Source organism: Zeugodacus cucurbitae, chromosome 5 (genome assembly GCF_028554725.1).
Source record: "Zeugodacus cucurbitae isolate PBARC_wt_2022May chromosome 5, idZeuCucr1.2, whole genome shotgun sequence".
Lineage (NCBI taxonomy): Eukaryota > Metazoa > Arthropoda > Insecta > Diptera > Tephritidae > Zeugodacus > Zeugodacus cucurbitae.
Window position 1 is genome coordinate 15,164,949 of NC_071670.1, and position 21,231 is coordinate 15,186,179.

At 39.3% G+C, this 21,231-nt stretch overlaps 2 protein-coding genes across 2 annotated transcripts; both read left to right on the plus strand.

Annotated features, from left to right (window-relative positions):
* The first annotated feature begins 8,205 nt into the window (after positions 1-8,205).
* Positions 8,206-10,779, plus strand: LOC128921959 (protein toll-like). The gene has a single exon (XM_054231039.1). The coding sequence runs from the start codon at positions 8,206-8,208 to the stop codon at positions 10,777-10,779; it is 2,574 nt and encodes an 857-aa protein (XP_054087014.1).
* Positions 10,780-13,662: 2,883 nt separating this feature from the next.
* Positions 13,663-16,236, plus strand: LOC114804271 (protein toll-like). Its single transcript, XM_054231040.1, has one exon. The coding sequence runs from the start codon at positions 13,663-13,665 to the stop codon at positions 16,234-16,236; it is 2,574 nt and encodes an 857-aa protein (XP_054087015.1).
* The last annotated feature ends 4,995 nt before the right edge of the window (positions 16,237-21,231 follow it).

The following is a 21,231-nucleotide window of genomic DNA, read 5'->3' on the forward strand; positions in this document are numbered from 1 at the left end:
GGTAGGGTCGCAGTTGACACCTCGATGGATTAATAGCATTTCCAACATATTTCTGTCACTTCATTGACTTGAAAGAGAAGTTTTCATGTCAGGAAAGCTCAATATGATAACCATAAATGACTGATTGAATGACCTATATTGGTGGTAAAAAAAAGATATCGATAATCTTAATGCGACAATTTAGAATTTCGGTCCAAGAGAGTTTACAAAGCTACAAACCAGGATGACGTAGTGAATTATCCCAAACTATTTAAAATTGCCTGAACTATCAACACTCACTTTGCAATTAAAAGCTGCTGCGTAACATAAATCGACCTCGAGTAATCAATATCGTCGCCGAAGCCAAGATTGGACCAACTTAATTTAATGTATACCTTAGCCACAACAACGTGTGTCCGGGTCTGCTAGTTACCATATAAAATGTCAAAAAGGAAAATTCTGAGTTCTCCAATGTATTCAAAACTATTTTTATTGGTTCATGTGTAAAATACTCCTAAACTATAAATTTAATTGGAAATGGTATAAATTGGTAAATATATTTCTTTCCGGGTGAATTTAGATTTTAATTTTCTATTTAAATTGTATTCACTTATATTCTTTTAAGTTTAACATACTGTTTTACTAGTTTAACAACAAAAATATAACTGTACGTAATACTTTTGCAGACGTGCCATATTCTTTCTGCTAAGATCAGTGCCCGATTAACCACGTAGGCAGAGTAGCAAATGTTTCGCGACTGGACCAACAGGAAAAATTTCTATCGATCGTAAAAATGGAAGGCTACTCCTAATTCGATTCATTGTATTAATAAAGTTTTTAGTAGAACGAGGTTTTGAGTTTCGGGGTAGTAACGAAACCGTTGGTTACCCACATAATGCCAATTATTTAGGCTTATTAAAATTAATAGTACAATTAGACACTTTTATGGCTCACCATATTCAAAGACTAATAAAGGAAAATGACATACATCATATTTTTCAAAAACAACTTTTGAGGAATTCATTCATCTGATTGCATGAAGCATAATGGATCAAATCATTTCCAAAATTAATAGAAACAAATACTACACATTTTCATTGGGTTGGATTGGATCCAGATATATTGTAGGTAGACCAACTGAATCTGGTAGTGCGCTATGATCTACCATCTGGACCGGTGAAAAGATTCGTTAAGTTCTTAGACATGGAAGGTCGGAGGAAGGTGGTTAGCCCGAAGTAATACTATGAAGGCGCTTTTATATGGTTTTATCACTATTAAGCAAGTTTTAGAAGGCTTTCTCAATAACGTAGAATAAAAAACAGAATGTTATAACAAAGCTTTCGGACTAGTTTCAACCGTGAAAAGTTAGAAATAATGACAATTACATAGAACTGAATACTAAAACACCTGCAAGCAACTATTACTTTGCCGCAGTTATCTCATCAACACCTTAATAAAGGATACACCCTTTATGAAGCAGTACAAGATTATGTCCGAGATATTGAGGCAAAAGACAAAGATGTGACCGTCTGTGCAGATTAACAGCAGCAAACTTCAAGACGACGATTTTGCTAGAATCAAACACCTGGATAACGTTTTTTAAAGCATATCTACTGTCTGCTTTAATTAAACGTATGGAAGCATATCATAAACTTACTGGTACTTTTGGAATATTTCCTTCAAACAGCAGAGATTTTGGAAAACGTTTCAAGGCGACGAAATAGTGAAGTTCGCTGAACTGCTAAAAACAGATATGGCTACTGTTATTGACAACAGATACAAAAGCCTCTGGAATTCCATTTTTATAAACTTGTATGAAGTCATTTCACAAAATAGTGTTCCTCAAACGAAGGAATTGCGTTGCGTATATATGTACTTGTCTTTCATGATCACTAACTGCAGTGGTGAACGTGATTTTTCAACGTTAAAACGTATTGAAAATTAGTTGTAAAACACGACGGACCAAGAACGTCTAAATCATCTCACTTTAATTGACATAGATTATGATTTGCTTAATAACCTTTTTACACAGGAGCTAATTGATCAATTAACCGGCCTCTGCTCGATTAAAACGCTTATAGCCTTTTTACGCAGGAGTCAATTGATCTACTATATTAACCGACCGCTGCTCGATTAATAGCGATATTCTTCTTCTTGACTGGCGTAGACACAGCTTACGCGGTTATAGCCGAGTCCAAAACAGCGCGCCACTTATCCCTCCTTCTGGCAGTTTGGCGCCAGTTGGTTATACCAAGCGAAGCCAGGTCTCTCTCCACCTGGTCCTTCCATCGGAGTGGAGGTCTCCCTCTTCCTCGGCTTCCACCAGCGGGTACTGCATCGAACACTTTCAGAGCTGGATCACTTTCATCCATTCGTACAACATGACCTAGCCAGCGCAGCCGCTGTTTTTTTATTCGCTGGACTCTGTCTATGTCGTCGAATAACACATACAGCTCATCGTTCCATCGTCTGCGGTATTCGCCGTTGCCAATGTTTAAGGGACCATAAATCTTCCGCAAAACCTTTCTCTCGAAAACTCCTAGTGCCGTCTCATCGGATGTTGACACCGTCCACGCTTCTGCACTATAAAGTAGGACGGAAACGATGAGGGACTTGTAGAGTTTGGTTTTTGTTCGTCGAGAGAGGACTTTACTTTTCAATTGCTTACTTAGTGCATAGTAGCACCTGTGTTGGATTTCCAGGCTGACATTGTTATTGCTGTTAATGCTGGTTCCCAAGTAGACGAAATTATCTACAACTTCAAAGTTATGACTGTCAACAGTGACGTGGGAGCCAAGACGCGAATGCGCTGACTGTTTTTTTGATGACAGGAGATATTTCGTCTTGTCCTCGTTCACCACCAGACCCATACGCTTCGCTTCCTTATCCAGTCTGGAAAAAGTAGAACTAACGGCGCGGGTATCGTTTCCAATGATATGGATATCATCGGCGTACGTCAGTAGCTGTACACTCTTGTAGAAGATTGTACCTTCTCTATTTAGCTCTGCAGCTCTTATAATTTTTTCCAGCATCAAGTTAAAGAAGTCGCACGATAGTGAGTCACCTTGTCTGAAACCTCGTTTGGTATCGAACGGCTCGGAGAGGTCCTTCCCGATCCTGACGGAGCTTTTGGTGTTGCTCAACGTCAGCTTACACAGCCGTATTAGTTTTGCGGGGAAACCAAATTCAGACATCGCGGTATAAAGGCAGCTCCTTTTCGTGCTGTCGAAAACAGCTTTAAAATCGAAAAAAAAGTTGATGTGTGTCGATCCTATTTTCACGGGTCTTTTCCAAGATTTGGCGCATGGTGAATATCTGGGCGGTTGTTGATTTTCCAGGTCTAAAGCCACACTGATAAGGTCCAATCAGTTTGTTGACGGAAATTGTGGGGTCTCCCTTTTTGTGTATTGGGCAGAGTACACTGAGATTCCAATCGTCAGACATGCTTTCTTCCGACCATATTCTGCAAAGAAGCTGATACAAGCACCTTATCAGCTCTTCGCCGCCGTATTTGCATAGCTCGGCCGGTAATCCATCGGCCCCCGCCTTATTGTTCTTCAAGCGGGTAATTGCTATTCGAATCTCCACGGCCGGGCAATGGAACGTTCCATCGTCGTCGATTGGGGAATCGGGTTCGCCATCTCCTGTTGTTGTACTTTCACTGCCATTCAGCAGGCTGGAGAAGTGTTCCTTCCACAAACTCAGTATACTCTGGTCATCAATAACTAGATCACCTCTGGGGGTCCTACAGGAGTGTGCTCCAGTCTTGAAACCTTTAGACCGATATTAGACCGCCAAATTAATTGATCAATTAAAATGTTGATTGAGAAACCAATTTTTGTTTTATAAACTGCCGGCTACTCGTTAACCGATCAGCTGTTATACAATTTTGTTTTTGCATTTCGTAAGAAGTTACTAAGTTTCATCAGCTGATTATTAAATACAGCCAATCGCAGACAAAGAACGTATATATAATTAGAAATACGGTCTTTGTCGCAGAGTTGCATTTCATTTTCAAGTCGATTAAAAGTCATTTAAAAATTAATGTAGATTTTTAATTTGTATAGTAAATCGATCTCAATAAGCGTTTTAATCGAGCAGAGACCGGTTAATTGATCAATCAGCTCCTGTGTAAAAACGCTATTAATTTGAACACCTAAAACAAACCAAGGGCCCCTTGACACTATTTGCTACAGGCCACGCGCTGTCTTAATTCCGCATTGGCTGAGATTATAGGCAGCCTTCGCAAAGTATGTATGCAATTTATTGTATTATATTTAATATTCCTATTAATGGAGAAAGTGATAAGAAGCTTATGTTTATGCAGAAATCTAAAATTATGCAATTATGCAAATCACGGCGTGAACTACTACAAGCAATTGCAATTAAAATGAGTTATTATTAAATTGTTTTACTACAGAAATATACACAACAACAATAGTGATAAAATTAAAATTGATTTTTTTTTATGAAATAAGCTGTTAATGTCGCGTGCCTTGACTGCATATATATTTATACCGCCGTCTCAGCTCGATTTGCTTAGGTTTGCTTTCTAGATAAGACTATGTTTAAAGTAACAACAAAGCTTTTCAACTGTACTCAATATCAGAGCATCGTTATAACAGTATAGCCATCTTCCCTTATTATATTATACTAGTCTTACAGTATTCTACCAGTTTTTTGTTCGATTCACCACCACACTAGTACTAATTTGACAAACTAATTCAAATAAATCGTAACTGTAGTTAATTTAAAAGATATTCAACGTAGAACTCTGAAGATAAAATATTCTTCTTCTGGGGATATCCTTCTCTGTTGATACAAGTTTTGTGCTGGTATATAATCAAAATTTAGTTTCATCCTCTTCTTTTACCTTTTTATAGTTAGTTGGGTATTCGCGGGCTGAGGATGGAGTCATATGTAGAAGTTCACGTAAGTGAGAAAAGTTTATGACTGTCACTCACTTGGGAGTGGCCAGGAACGATTCTTTTGCATGTGACCCAAGCAGCTCACGACTTCTAGTCATAGACCAAGTATCCTCTGGGGGACAAGGACTGAAGAAGGTGGTTCCTTGAGACATCTACTACAGCGGTCATATAAAGGAGCGCAAATTCGGTGTGGGATTCGTGGTGGTAGAGAGACTCCGTTGTCGAGTCCTGGCATTCACTCCGGTGGGTGAACGTCTTGCCCCAACCCGCATCAAAGCGAGGTTCTTCAACATATCGCTGATTTGCGCCCACGCCCCAACGGAAGAGAAGGACGAAGATACCTTCTATAAGCGCCTTGAACGTACCTGAAGAAGGTACTTTTGGTAAAGGTAAAGAAGGTGTCTTTGGCACAACGGTCGGAAAATTCAGCCTCCATGACGGAACATCACCAAACGGCTTGAGGCTGATCGACTTCGCTGGGGCTCGAAATAGGGTCGTCTGTAGTATTAGATTCCAGCATAAGAAAATCCATCAAGCTTGGCTGTCCCCCGATCGAATCACTAGTAACCAGATCGATCATGTTGTGATAGATGGACGACATGTCTTCAGTGTTTTTGATGTGCGCACGCTCCGTGGTCTCTGACTCTGACCACTATCTTATTGCAGCTAAGGTACGCACCCGCCCCTATGACGAGAAGCGTGGATGATGAGACGACTATTGGGGTTTTCGAGAGGAATGCTTAGAGGAAGATTTATGGTCCCCTGAACATTTGCAATGGCGAAAACCGCAGACTATGGACCGATTTTAATTTTCCACGACATTGACATTATTTAGCGAATAAAAGCGGCTACTCTGTCTAGGTCAAGTAATTCGAATGGATGAAAACACGCCAGCTTTGAAAGTGTGCGATGGAGGAAGCCACGGAAGAGGACCACCTCCACTCCGTAGGAAAGACGAAGTTGAAAGTGACCTGGCAGCAAATTCTACGTCTTTAATCCTAGAACACTGACGATAATAATGTACGTAAAATGTACATAGTTTTACGTAAAGTATGCGTGGGCTAAATCATTTTTCTACTGGCGCTGCCACTTCAGTAGCACAAAAACCAATTTTATTATTTTCTCCAACACAGAGGGTGTTAATCATTCATTATTATTATTCAATGAATCTATTCATTATTTACTAAACGGGTAACCAAGATTTTACATGGAAATTCCGTAATCACTAAGTAACAGTGCTTCACTCTATGCATAGAAGCAATTAGTACATGTATATATTCAGAAATAGATATGTATGTATGCACTACTAATAGAGAGGCTATGAACTATTGGTAATTTGGAACAGTCGTAAGTTGAGTGTTGAAGTGTGAATGGGTGTGACAAGTGGCTTTATTATAAATTATAGAACATTTTCATTTTAAATAATAAAACATATTTTTTCATAGTGTGTATATACATATGAATATACATTTTGATATACAGTTATTGAACAAAGCAGGTGTCAAATATATGCAAAAATTATTGAAAGAATGAAAATAAGAAATCAATTATTTTAATTCATATAAAAGTGTAAGAAATATATTAAATATTTGGTTATATACTATAACTGTAATGAAGCACTATACAGATGGACAGAAAATTGTCTTGATCTGAATGGAATTGAACAATGATTTGGGATTGGTTTTTTAAAGTTTCATGTTCAAGTGTTGCCTCTTAAAAGTTATTTAAAAACATAGTAATTAAAATATAAATAAAAAATATAAACAAAACAAAAATGGATTCACTAAACTATAACATTCGCCACCGAAAAAAACTTATGTGACATGATTGGCACCTTCTAAATTTTGTTTATACAAAGAATTGGTTTAACAAAGATGTTCAATCAAAATTTTTTAAGATAGTGTTGCCACCTGTTGGGAGTACTTTTTTATTCAATTGCACTTGTCAAATAGATATATAACAATACAGATCAATATAAAATAGTGTGAAAGAGTACTTTTGACAGAACTAAATGCTCTAATATTAATATATATCGATCGATTTGTTTACTCTTGCAACCAAGTTGCTAAAGAGAGTATTATAGTTTTGTTCACATAACGGTTGGTTGTAAGTCCAAAAACAAAACGAGTTAGATATAGGGTTATATATCGAAATGATCAGGGTGACGAGTAACGTTTAATCCGGATGTCCGTCCGTCCGTGCAAGCTGTAACATGAGTAAAAATTGAGATAACTTGATGAAACTTGATAGACGTATTTCTGGGTACCATAAGAAGTTTAAGTTCGAAGATGGGCGTAATCGGACCACTGCCACGCCCACAAAATAGCAATAACCAAAACATATAAAGAGTTATAACTAAGCCATAAATAAGGCTAAAGAAGTAAAATTTGGTATGAAGGACAGTCCAAAAATGGAGGAAATCGGATTATAACCACGCCCACCTACCGTACAAAGGTTATGTTGAATACAAATAAAAATGCTTTAATCCAGTAAGGAAAAACACCAGAAACCTTAAAATTATAAAGAAGGCACAGAAGGGCTGCACTCAGATTGGTATACAAAATTTTAAATGGGCGTGGCTCCGTCCACTTTGGGATCAAAAACCACATCTCCGAAACTGCTCGACCAATTTCAATGAAATTATATATATTTTCCTGCAATTCCAATGATATGTTGTGAAAATATGCTAAATCGGTTCACAACCACGACTACTTCCTATATACCAGAACTTTGAAATCCATCTGAATCGTTTACTTTACAATATATGTTATTGCACTAGTGAAGAAATTCAGAGGGAATATTATTCTATATTCTTGTAATGATATGACTCCGTGCCAAAAATGGGTCAAATAGGCTTATAAGTTCACCTAGCTCCCATATTCCTAATATTATGGTTTCCAACTTTCAATGGACTTTATACCATATATATATATATATGACGAATATGTGGGTCAAATTGTTTGTTACATTAATAAAATTAAATAAATAAATTGCGAGAGTATAAAATGTTCGGTTACACCCGAACTTAGCCTTACTTGTTAAATATTTTTTTCCCGAATTGGCATGTTTAACCCGTAGTATCTAATGTTTATTGCTCTTTTTACTTGACATAGCTCTGAGTGATTTCCACAAAACTGTCTATTAATTGAACTGCGATAGATCTATTGGAATATAATTATTCCACAAAATGATGCGCCATTTCTTGGTACTTATAACTCTCCACGTATTGACAGCGTTAACAGGATTGCCACATATCGGGAGCGTGCTGTCGACTCAGCTACAAATCTGCAATAGCGACATGTGTGAATGCACCTCCAATAGTTTCCAGTGTATCTTAAAGACTAAATTAAGTTTAGTCAACGTAGAAGCCAGTATAAGAAGTTTGGACGAAAACGACACAAAATTCGTCACATATGCGATAAATATAACTTGCGATTACGTACTGGAGGATCTAGATGTAGTGCTAAACCTGATGCCAGCTATAACATTAAGTGATCGCACAGAGTTTTATTTAAAAAATTGCGTGGAGTTCCCAGCTATACTGCAGCAACCACATGTAACATACGAAGGTACTGTGGAATTCATTAAATACTTGGAGACACCGTCCCGATTTTTCAATCAATCGCAAAGTTTGCAGAGGTTGACATTGCCAGTGAAATTATTTTATGTCGACATTACCCCGTTACCGCACCATTTATTTCACAATTTAACGAATTTACAGCATTTGAAATTTAAGATTCTTTGCACGCTTCCGGAAATACGTTATCCGGCCGAACTTTTCCATACACTTTTCAATTTGGAAACACTTTCCATAGAGCTTACAGCACTGAAAACATCTTTACGTGACATTCAGCATTCACATTTTCGCGATCTAAGCGCACTAAAGCAATTGACATTAGAGGGAAATCATATGCTGGCGCTACCCGCTGAACTCTTCACGACCCTACCGGAATTGAGACGGCTAAGCTTGCGCCTAAACAATCTAAGAATGTTGCCGCGCGATTTGCTACGCATTCAGCGTAAACTACTGGTGCTTGACTTATCAGAGAATCAGTTAAGCGCATTACCCAAAGGCATATTTGACAATACGCCGCTACTCTGTGAGCTCGACCTCGCGCTGAATAGATTCAGTGTGCCAACAAATATTATAGAAAACGTACATGCGCTAGGTTATTTGCGCAAATTCAATTTGGGGTACAACAGATTCGAGACAATTTGGGGCGCGGGTATTTACCGCAATCACACGCTATTCACACGCACCAATATAACCGATGCGCAATGGCTGAGCAATTTTCCGGATATGGTTAAATACGTCGCCGGTTGGCGTCACATTGGGCCCAATTATACAGAGGTGGTACTAAGAAATAATAGACTGATAGACTTTTCATTAGACTGGATTGCAGCCTCGGGCGTCAGCTGCCCCTACTACATTGATCTCGCAAACAATCACATAAGCCATGTATATGCGATTTTGTCGCCGTCAAATGCAACTTGCTGGCAAGAAGTGCACTTGATAAATAACCCGCTGGTATGCGATTGTGAATTAGCTTGGATCTACAATACTAATTTGCTTAATCGAGCAGTTACATGGCAATGCGCTTTGCCCGAGCACTTGGCTGACTCCGATTTACAAACTTTGCAACGCGCTGCACTCTGTCCATGGTCACCCGCCTGGTGTCCGTCGAAATGCCGTTGCTCGAAACAAACGAGTGCGCTACTCATCAATTGCACTGCGGCAGATTTGCAAGCACTTAATCAGCTGCCGCGTCCCGAGCAGTTGTCGCTCACAGAGACTGCGCTCGATCTCACGCACAACCAGTTCCGCGAGTTGCCCTCGAATGCTACTTTTGGTTATGCGAATGTCACGCATCTATTTGCGACACACAATCGCTTAAACACCGTGCTGCCTACGCATTTACCACCGGCGCTGCGCAGCCTAGATTTGCGAACGAATCAACTGGAGCGTTTGAGTGAGAGCTTCCTGCGCGCTTATCTCAACGAGAGCGCTATACTAACATCGCTTTATCTCTCCGATAATCCCTGGCTGTGCGATTGCTCCACAGAACTTTTGTTGTACACATTGCGCATACATCGCAGTCGCATACCTGATATTGAGGAATTGTTTTGCGCAAATCTTCCCAACGTAACGCTAGCGAATGTGACGTTCACAGATATTTGTGTGGTATCCAGCAGCAGTTGGACTTTATTGGCGCAAGTAGTGGCTAGTTTTCTTGTAATACTTACGCTCTTGACTTGTATTGCACTGTACTACAAGTATGAATTGGAGCTGAAGATTTGGTTGCATGCACATAACGTGAACATTTCTTGTTGCGGCATTGACGAGCTCGACTGCAACGCAACTTTCGATGCCTTCATCTCATATGCGCACGAGCAGTCGGACTACGTCAACCAGATACTCGTGCCCGGACTCGAGCAAACGGCGCCTCATTTTCGCATCTGCACACACGAACGCAATTGGCTGGCGGGCGCTTATATACCCGAACAAATTGTCGAGTCGGTGGCACAATCGCGTCGCACAATCATTGTGCTCTCGCAAGATTTCGTTGCATCGCTTTGGGCGCGTATGGAATTCAAGACGGCGCATCAATTTGCTGTAAACGAGCGACGTGCGCGTATTATTATTATTAAATATGGCGAGGTTGCCGATATGGCCGGTCTTGACAGCGGGTTACAGGCTTATTTGCGTATGAATACCTATTTGGAGTCGGAGGATCCGCGATTCTGGCAGAAACTACGTTACGCAATGCCGCATCGCAGAGGCGAAGGCCGGAAAGCCGGTATGCTCGAGGTGGGCAATAGAGTTTACGTGTGTGGACAAGTGGAGCGGAATCAAATGGCGAATAAGAATTAAATCTGAAGAAGCAAGTGTATACTAAAATCTTATTATTGTCACAAAATAATTACATAACTCATGGAAAGTAAATAAAAGCTTAGCAGATTTGTTATTACTAGAGTTAGTTTTGTCTTAAAAATTTATAACTATCCTGGGTTTCGCAGAATGATGTCATGTTGATATTTCTTTCGTAGATTCAACTGTCGTGGGAATTGAAGGATGTGTAAGATTGAACGCTTTATTTTTTGGGCGAGGCGTATAATATGTCTAGTGGATTTTTATATTGGCAGATCTACAGAGTGAAATCTCTAACTGATTTCAACGGCTACTGTTTTTAAAGGGGGAGAACCGGGGACTGCAACGTATGCCAAGATACTCAAAACAATTTTTGAAAGACCGATATTGACATCCAAATTACTATCTAGAACAATATATCCAAATGAGCCAGATCAAACCCCTTCAGAGATGTTAACGAATGCACGAGATATTACAAATTGTTCTGTAAATTTCCCCCTGATTTGAAAATAATTATAATTTTTTCGGGGTATTGAACCAAACTATTGTTTTCTGGAAGAATGAGCCATAAGTAAAAAAAACGTGTAGTGTCAAATTTTCGAAGTGAGTCTCCAAAATCGAAATATTTGAAATTTGTAACAACATATTCAAAGCTATAGATAATCAATGTTAAAAATCAACAATAGAAGATCCAAACGATATTCGAATATTTAATGGAAACAAATACATACTGTAGAACTTCTTCTACGGGGTTGTATACGAGCTAAGTTATAGGGGGATGGGGTATATGTAGAAGTTCACGCAAGTGAGGAAAGTTTATGATTGCCATTCACTTGGGAGTGGCCAGGAACACTTCCGGTTTTAGACCAAGTATGCTCTGGGTAGCCAAAAGACATCCGTTTGAAGGACGTTCAGCTGGTTGATGTCCTCATACAACTAAAGACTGACATCACCGCAATCCAAGAAGTGCGATGGACGGGACAATGAAGGAAGAAGGTGGGTCCTTGTGACATCTACTACAGCGGCCATATAAAGGAGCTCAAATTTGGTGTTGCATTTGTGGTGAGAGCGACTCCGTCGCCGAGTCCTGGCATTCACTCCGGTGGATGAGATGATGCTTTCTATGAGCGCCTAGAACGTACCTATGAGCGCTGCACCCGCCACGATGTCAAAATCTTGCCTGGCGATTTTAACGCCAGGGTGGGTAAGGAAGATGCCTTTAGCACAACAGTCGGAAAATTCAGCCTCCATGACGAAACTTCGCCAAACGGCCTGAGGCTGATCGACTTCGCTGTTGCCTCTTAAAAGTTATTTAAAAACATAGTAATTAAAATATAAATAAAAAATATAAACAAAATAAAAATGGATTCACTAAACTATAACATTCGCCACCGAAAAAAACTTATGTGACATGATTGGCACCTTCTAAATTTTGTTTATACAAAGAATTGGTTTAACAAAGATGTTCAATCAAAATTTTTTAAGATAGTGTTGCCACCTGTTGGGAGTACTTTTTTATTCAATTGCACTTGTCAAATAGATATATAACAATACAGATCAATATAAAATAGTGTGAAAGAGTACTTTTGACAGAACTAAATGCTCTAATATTAATATATATCGATCGATTTGTTTACTCTTGCAACCAAGTTGCTAAAGAGAGTATTATAGTTTTGTTCACATAACGGTTGGTTGTAAGTCCAAAAACAAAACGAGTTAGATATAGGGTTATATATCGAAATGATCAGGGTGACGAGTAACGTTTAATCCGGATGTCCGTCCGTCCGTGCAAGCTGTAACATGAGTAAAAATTGAGATAACTTGATGAAACTTGATAGACGTATTTCTGGGTACCATAAGAAGTTTAAGTTCGAAGATGGGCGTAATCGGACCACTGCCACGCCCACAAAATAGCAATAACCAAAACATATAAAGAGTTATAACTAAGCCATAAATAAGGCTAAAGAAGTAAAATTTGGTATGAAGGACAGTCCAAAAATGGAGGAAATCGGATTATAACCACGCCCACCTACCGTACAAAGGTTATGTTGAATACAAATAAAAATGTTTTAATCCAGTAAGGAAAAACACCAGAAACCTTAAAATTATAAAGAAGGCACAGAAGGGCTGCACTCAGATTGGTATACAAAATTTTAAATGGGCGTGGCTCCGTCCACTTTGGGATCAAAAACCACATCTCCGAAACTGCTCGACCAATTTCAATGAAATTATATATATTTTCCTGCAATTCCAATGATATGTTGTGAAAATATGCTAAATCGGTTCACAACCACGACTACTTCCTATATACCAGAACTTTGAAATCCATCTGAATCGTTTACTTTACAATATATGTTATTGCACTAGTGAAGAAATTCAGAGGGAATATTATTCTATATTCTTGTAATGATATGACTCCGTGCCAAAAATGGGTCAAATAGGCTTATAAGTTCACCTAGCTCCCATATTCCTAATATTATGGTTTCCAACTTTCAATGGACTTTATACCATATATATATATATATGACGAATATGTGGGTCAAATTGTTTGTTACATTAATAAAATTAAATAAATAAATTGCGAGAGTATAAAATGTTCGGTTACACCCGAACTTAGCCTTACTTGTTAAATATTTTTTTCCCGAATTGGCATGTTTAACCCGTAGTATCTAATGTTTATTGCTCTTTTTACTTGACATAGCTCTGAGTGATTTCCACAAAACTGTCTATTAATTGAACTGCGATAGATCTATTGGAATATAATTATTCCACAAAATGATGCGCCATTTCTTGGTACTTATAACTCTCCACGTATTGACAGCGTTAACAGGATTGCCACATATCGGGAGCGTGCTGTCGACTCAGCTACAAATCTGCAATAGCGACATGTGTGAATGCACCTCCAATAGTTTCCAGTGTATCTTAAAGACTAAATTAAGTTTAGTCAACGTAGAAGCCAGTATAAGAAGTTTGGACGAAAACGACACAAAATTCGTCACATATGCGATAAATATAACTTGCGATTACGTACTGGAGGATCTAGATGTAGTGCTAAACCTGATGCCAGCTATAACATTAAGTGATCGCACAGAGTTTTATTTAAAAAATTGCGTGGAGTTCCCAGCTATACTGCAGCAACCACATGTAACATACGAAGGTACTGTGGAATTCATTAAATACTTGGAGACACCGTCCCGATTTTTCAATCAATCGCAAAGTTTGCAGAGGTTGACATTGCCAGTGAAATTATTTTATGTCGACATTACCCCGTTACCGCACCATTTATTTCACAATTTAACGAATTTACAGCATTTGAAATTTAAGATTCTTTGCACGCTTCCGGAAATACGTTATCCGGCCGAACTTTTCCATACACTTTTCAATTTGGAAACACTTTCCATAGAGCTTACAGCACTGAAAACATCTTTACGTGACATTCAGCATTCGCATTTTCGCGATCTAAGCGCACTAAAGCAATTGACATTAGAGGGAAATCATATGCTGGCGCTACCCGCTGAACTCTTCACGACCCTACCGGAATTGAGACGGCTAAGCTTGCGCCTAAACAATCTAAGAATGTTGCCGCGCGATTTGCTACGCATTCAGCGTAAACTACTGGTGCTTGACTTATCAGAGAATCAGTTAAGCGCATTACCCAAAGGCATATTTGACAATACGCCGCTACTCTGTGAGCTCGACCTCGCGCTGAATAGATTCAGTGTGCCAACAAATATTATAGAAAACGTACATGCGCTAGGTTATTTGCGCAAATTCAATTTGGGGTACAACAGATTCGAGACAATTTGGGGCGCGGGTATTTACCGCAATCACACGCTATTCACACGCACCAATATAACCGATGCGCAATGGCTGAGCAATTTTCCGGATATGGTTAAATACGTCGCCGGTTGGCGTCACATTGGGCCCAATTATACAGAGGTGGTACTAAGAAATAATAGACTGATAGACTTTTCATTAGACTGGATTGCAGCCTCGGGCGTCAGCTGCCCCTACTACATTGATCTCGCAAACAATCACATAAGCCATGTATATGCGATTTTGTCGCCGTCAAATGCAACTTGCTGGCAAGAAGTGCACTTGATAAATAACCCGCTGGTATGCGATTGTGAATTAGCTTGGATCTACAATACTAATTTGCTTAATCGAGCAGTTACATGGCAATGCGCTTTGCCCGAGCACTTGGCTGACTCCGATTTACAAACTTTGCAACGCGCTGCACTCTGTCCATGGTCACCCGCCTGGTGTCCGTCGAAATGCCGTTGCTCGAAACAAACGAGTGCGCTACTCATCAATTGCACTGCGGCAGATTTGCAAGCACTTAATCAGCTGCCGCGTCCCGAGCAGTTGTCGCTCACAGAGACTGCGCTCGATCTCACGCACAACCAGTTCCGCGAGTTGCCCTCGAATGCTACTTTTGGTTATGCGAATGTCACGCATCTATTTGCGGCACACAATCGCTTAAACACCGTGCTGCCTACGCATTTACCACCGGCGCTGCGCAGCCTAGATTTGCGAACGAATCAACTGGAGCGTTTGAGTGAGAGCTTCCTGCGCGCTTATCTCAACGAGAGCGCTATACTAACATCGCTTTATCTCTCCGATAATCCCTGGCTGTGCGATTGCTCCACAGAACTTTTGTTGTACACATTGCGCATACATCGCAGTCGCATACCTGATATTGAGGAATTGTTTTGCGCAAATCTTCCCAACGTAACGCTAGCGAATGTGACGTTCACAGATATTTGTGTGGTATCCAGCAGCAGTTGGACTTTATTGGCGCAAGTAGTGGCTAGTTTTCTTGTAATACTTACGCTCTTGACGTGTATTGCACTGTACTACAAGTATGAATTGGAGCTGAAGATTTGGTTGCATGCACATAACGTGAACATTTCTTGTTGCGGCATTGACGAGCTCGACTGCAACGCAACTTTCGATGCCTTCATCTCATATGCGCACGAGCAGTCGGACTACGTCAACCAGATACTCGTGCCCGGACTCGAGCAAACGGCGCCTCATTTTCGCATCTGCACACACGAACGCAATTGGCTGGCGGGCGCTTATATACCCGAACAAATTGTCGAGTCGGTGGCACAATCGCGTCGCACAATCATTGTGCTCTCGCAAGATTTCGTTGCATCGCTTTGGGCGCGTATGGAATTCAAGACGGCGCATCAATTTGCTGTAAACGAGCGACGTGCGCGTATTATTATTATTAAATATGGCGAGGTTGCCGATATGGCCGGTCTTGACAGCGGGTTACAGGCTTATTTGCGTATGAATACCTATTTGGAGTCGGAGGATCCGCGATTCTGGCAGAAACTACGTTACGCAATGCCGCATCGCAGAGGCGAAGGCCGGAAAGCCGGTATGCTCGAGGTGGGCAATAGAGTTTACGTGTGTGGACAAGTGGAGCGGAATCAAATGGCGAATAAGAATTAAATCTGAAGAAGCAAGTGTATACTAAAATCTTATTATTGTCACAAAATAATTACATAACTCATGGAAAGTAAATAAAAGCTTAGCAGATTTGTTATTACTAGAGTTAGTTTTGTCTTAAAAATTTATAACTATCCTGGGTTTCGCAGAATGATGTCATGTTGATATTTCTTTCGTAGATTCAACTGTCGTGGGAATTGAAGGATGTGTAAGATTGAACGCTTTATTTTTTGGGCGAGGCGTATAATATGTCTAGTGGATTTTTATATTGGCAGATCTACAGAGTGAAATCTCTAACTGATTTCAACGGCTACTGTTTTTAAAGGGGGAGAACCGGGGACTGCAACGTATGCCAAGATACTCAAAACAATTTTTGAAAGACCGATATTGACATCCAAATTACTATCTAGAACAATATATCCAAATGAGCCAGATCAAACCCCTTCAGAGATGTTAACGAATGCACGAGATATTACAAATTGTTCTGTAAATTTCCCCCTGATTTGAAAATAATTATAATTTTTTCGGGGTATTGAACCAAACTATTGTTTTCTGGAAGAATGAGCCATAAGTAAAAAAAACGTGTAGTGTCAAATTTTCGAAGTGAGTCTCCAAAATCGAAATATTTGAAATTTGTAACAACATATTCAAAGCTATAGATAATCAATGTTAAAAATCAACAATAGAAGATCCAAACGATATTCGAATATTTAATGGAAACAAATACATACTGTAGAACTTCTTCTACGGGGTTGTATACGAGCTAAGTTATAGGGGGATGGGGTATATGTAGAAGTTCACGCAAGTGAGGAAAGTTTATGATTGCCATTCACTTGGGAGTGGCCAGGAACACTTCCGGTTTTAGACCAAGTATGCTCTGGGTAGCCAAAAGACATCCGTTTGAAGGACGTTCAGCTGGTTGATGTCCTCATACAACTAAAGACTGACATCACCGCAATCCAAGAAGTGCGATGGACGGGACAATGAAGGAAGAAGGTGGGTCCTTGTGACATCTACTACAGCGGCCATATAAAGGAGCTCAAATTTGGTGTTGGATTTGTGGTGAGAGCGACTCCGTCGCCGAGTCCTGGCATTCACTCCGGTGGATGAGATGATGCTTTCTATGAGCGCCTAGAACGTACCTATGAGCGCTGCACCCGCCACGATGTCAAAATCTTGCCTGGCGATTTTAACGCCAGCGTGGGTAAGGAAGATGCCTTTAGCACAACAGTCGGAAAATTCAGCCTCCATGACGAAACTTCGCCAAACGGCCTGAGGCTGATCGACTTCGCTGGGGCCCGAAATATGGTTGTCTGTAGCACCAGATTCCAGCCCAAGAAAATTCATCAAGCAACGTGGCTGTCTCCTGATCGAAACGCGCGCAATCAAATCGATCACGTTGTGGGACCAAATATTGACTCGGACCATTATTTTGTAGCAGCAAAGATACGCACTTCGATGGAAGGACCAGGTGGAGAGGGACCTGGCTTCGCTTGGTATAACCAATTGGCGCCAAACTGCCAGAAGGAGGGATGTGTGGCGCGCTGTTTTGGACTCGGCTATAACCGCGTAAGCGGTGTCTACGCCAGTCAAGAAAGATACGCGCTCGCCTCTGTGCAGCAAAGAACGCCCGTCAACAAACACAAGGAAGGTTTGACGTCGAAAAGCAGCAATCACAACCGACAGCCGAACGATTTTCTACTCGACTTGCACTCCTGCTCTCTGAGAGCACTCATCAGCATCTTGATATAAGGTAGTTGTGGAACGGCATCTCACACTCATTGCATACTGCTGCAGCCAAAACAAATGGTGTTCGGCAACGACAAAAAACCAGTTGGTACGATCAGAATTCTCGTTCCGCAGTGGAGAGAAAACAGACTGTCTACCTCGCAACGATGCAATCGATCACAAAACGTTCGGGGTGGGATAGATATGAAGAACTGAAGAGGAGTAAAAAGAAAGAGGCCAAAATGCGTGAGTATGAAAAACTTGAATAGCTGGCCGACATGGGTAACGCTCGAAAATTTTATGAAAAGATGAGGCGATTTACAGAAGATTTCAAGACCGGAGCATTATCATGTATCAGTCGTTACTAACGAAGCTGAAGCCGAAGCCAAACGGGCCTGAAATTGCTTCCAAAAGCTGCTATCAAAATAAATGTCAATGCAAAAAGGAACTAATCAATTGCTACTTGAGTGATCGCAATGGTGCGGTGACACTTACTATTTCCTGAGACGTGGGAAAAGACAAGATTACGCTGAACTGAGAAGGCGCGACCGAAGATATTGATTTGCTGCTGAGTCCAGTGACGCATGAATTTGAATATGCCGATAACTACTACGAGCTGACTGACTGTCAACAATTGCCGGCCATGTTGTGACCTCCGAATATCACTTACATGGGTCATGTGTCATTTACAGCACGAGTTGGACAAGCATAAAACATTCGACGCTTTTATCTCATAGACGCATCAAGACCAAGAACTTGCCAATACCGTGTTGTTACCGAGTTTGGAGCAGGGACGCACCCGCTTTTGTATTTGCACACATGAACGCAATTGGCTGGCCGGCATTTATATACCCGAGCAAATAATGGAATCGGTTGAACAATCATGTCGCACGATTATTGTGCTCTCGCAAAATTTCATCAAATCCGATTGGGGGCGCTTTGAATGAGGGACCTGCGCGCATCATTATCATAAAGTATGGTGAACTTACGGATACGACGCGTCTGGATAATGAATTGTTGGCCTACATGAAGTTGAATACCTATCTGGAATGGGGTGACACGAGATTTTGGCTCAAACTACGCTACTCCCTGCTGCATAAATTTGGTGTGGTTAGGAAATCAGACATGCTAGATGTGAGCATATACGTTTAGAGCTAAGTGAATTGCATATTGTTATATTTATGTACAATAACATATATGAATAAATATACAAACAGTTGATTTATCAATTATGTGGATTAATAATATTTTCTAGTTTAGGTGAAGACAAAGTAGAAAAATGTTAGGGTACTAATAGACAGCTTTCATGATCTTCGCTAGTGATAGCACAATCAACAATCAATATTTATTGATTTGAAACCTCGTTTGTATCCAATGAATCCTTCATAGTTTGTATGCTTTATAAAATTATGGCCTCACTGTAGTCATTTTTTATATTTTGCGATAATATACTCTATACAAAGTCGCTTTTTGTTGAATTGAGGATTTGACCTTCCTAAAATGGATTTTGTGCTCCACATGTTAAGAGATTAGTACTGTCTCGGAGCTAATAACAGCCTGCGAATATTCAACAATAAAAGGGCAAAGTGAGTCTTCAGAATATGATTACACTTATACCAGCACAAATCTTTAATTCGCAGAAAAAAATATTTTATCTTCAGAGTTCTACGTTGAATATCTTTTAAATTAACTACAGTTACCATTTATTTGAATTAGTTTGTCAAATTAGTACTAGTGTGGTGGTCAATCGAACAAATAACTGGTAAAATACTGTAAGACTAGTATAATATAATAAGGGAACTGTTATAACGATGTTCTGATATTGAGTACAGTTGAAAAACTTTGTTGTTACTTTAAACGTAGTCTTATCTAGAAAGTAAACCTAAGCAAATCGAGCTGAGACGGTGGTATAAATATATATGCAGTCAAGCCACGCGACAGCAACAGCTTATTTCATAAGAAAATCTATTTCGATTATATCACAATTGTTGTTGTGTATATTTCTGTAGCAAAACAATATAATAATAACTTATCTTAATTGCATTTGCTTGTAGTGGTTCACGCCGTGAATTGCATAATTGTTTATATTGTAGCTTTCTGCTTAAACATAAGCTTCTTATCACTTTCTCTAATAATGGGATTATTATGTATAATACAATGCATTGCATACATACAGATAATATAGTCGAGGCCACAACTTTGAAATTAATGCTACTCAATGCTATTGAAATGCAATATTTGCTTATTTAAACAAATTCCTATTATGTTTATAATAAGATTTATAAATAAAATTCTAATGATTTATGAGCTAAATTCTAAGAATTTAACCCTAGAATCTTTAAAGATCGTAAATTTTAAAATTCGGCTAAAACTTGTCGTATTATTTTCTCCAACACTGAGGATGTGAACGCATTAATTTTTATTATTCTTTGAATGCATTCATTATTTATTAAATGGCTATACAAGTCTTTACGTTGAAGTTGCGTAGTCACTTAGTAATAGTGCTTTGCTCTATGCATAGAAGCAATTTTTACATATATATTCGCAAGTAGAAATGTATATATGTTCTATTATGAACAATTGGTAATTTGGAACAGTCGTAAGCTGAGTGTTGAAGTGTGAACGAGTGTGACCCAAGCGGCTATTCAGCATAATTTATAGAACATTTTAAATTTAAACAATGAAACATATTTTTACATAGTGTGTATATACTTAGGAATACATATTGAGACAAGGAAAATTGAACAGTTATTGAAGAGAGCAAGTGTCAAATATATGCAAAAATTATTGAAAGAACTAAAAAAATAAATTAATTATTTTAATTCATTAAAAGTGTAAGAAATATATTAAATACTAGCTTTTTATCCGCGGCTTCGCCCGCAGTGGAGGTATTAAATAAGTATGAGAGATAAAGGGTAAGGGTATAATAATAGAAATGAGTCAATATGATAACTAAATTTGATTGTTTGGCTGAGATCAACAATTTTTAAAAATTACTACAGACAGAAGTTTCAACACTTTAATATATGCTTAGTTTCAATTTAAGTTTATGTGACGGTACACCCGATAGTTCAAGTGAATTTAAAAACTCCACAGGATATGAACTACTTAGTTCCGTATCCATAATTGTATCCATTGACAAATATTCCTTCATTTCTCCCTGAACCTCATTTAAAATGTCAGTGTTGATCCTATTAACGATTTCATTTCTTGGTGCTAATATTGCTCTTGCACACAACCACTGATCACTATACAAATGTTGTTGCTAAA

What these genes read in the sequence shown, in the direction of transcription:
- LOC128921959 (XM_054231039.1), top strand. Translation starts at nt 8,206, where the DNA reads ATGTGTGAATGCACCTCCAATAGTTTCCAGTGTATCTTAAAGACTAAA.
- LOC114804271 (XM_054231040.1), top strand. Translation starts at nt 13,663, where the DNA reads ATGTGTGAATGCACCTCCAATAGTTTCCAGTGTATCTTAAAGACTAAA.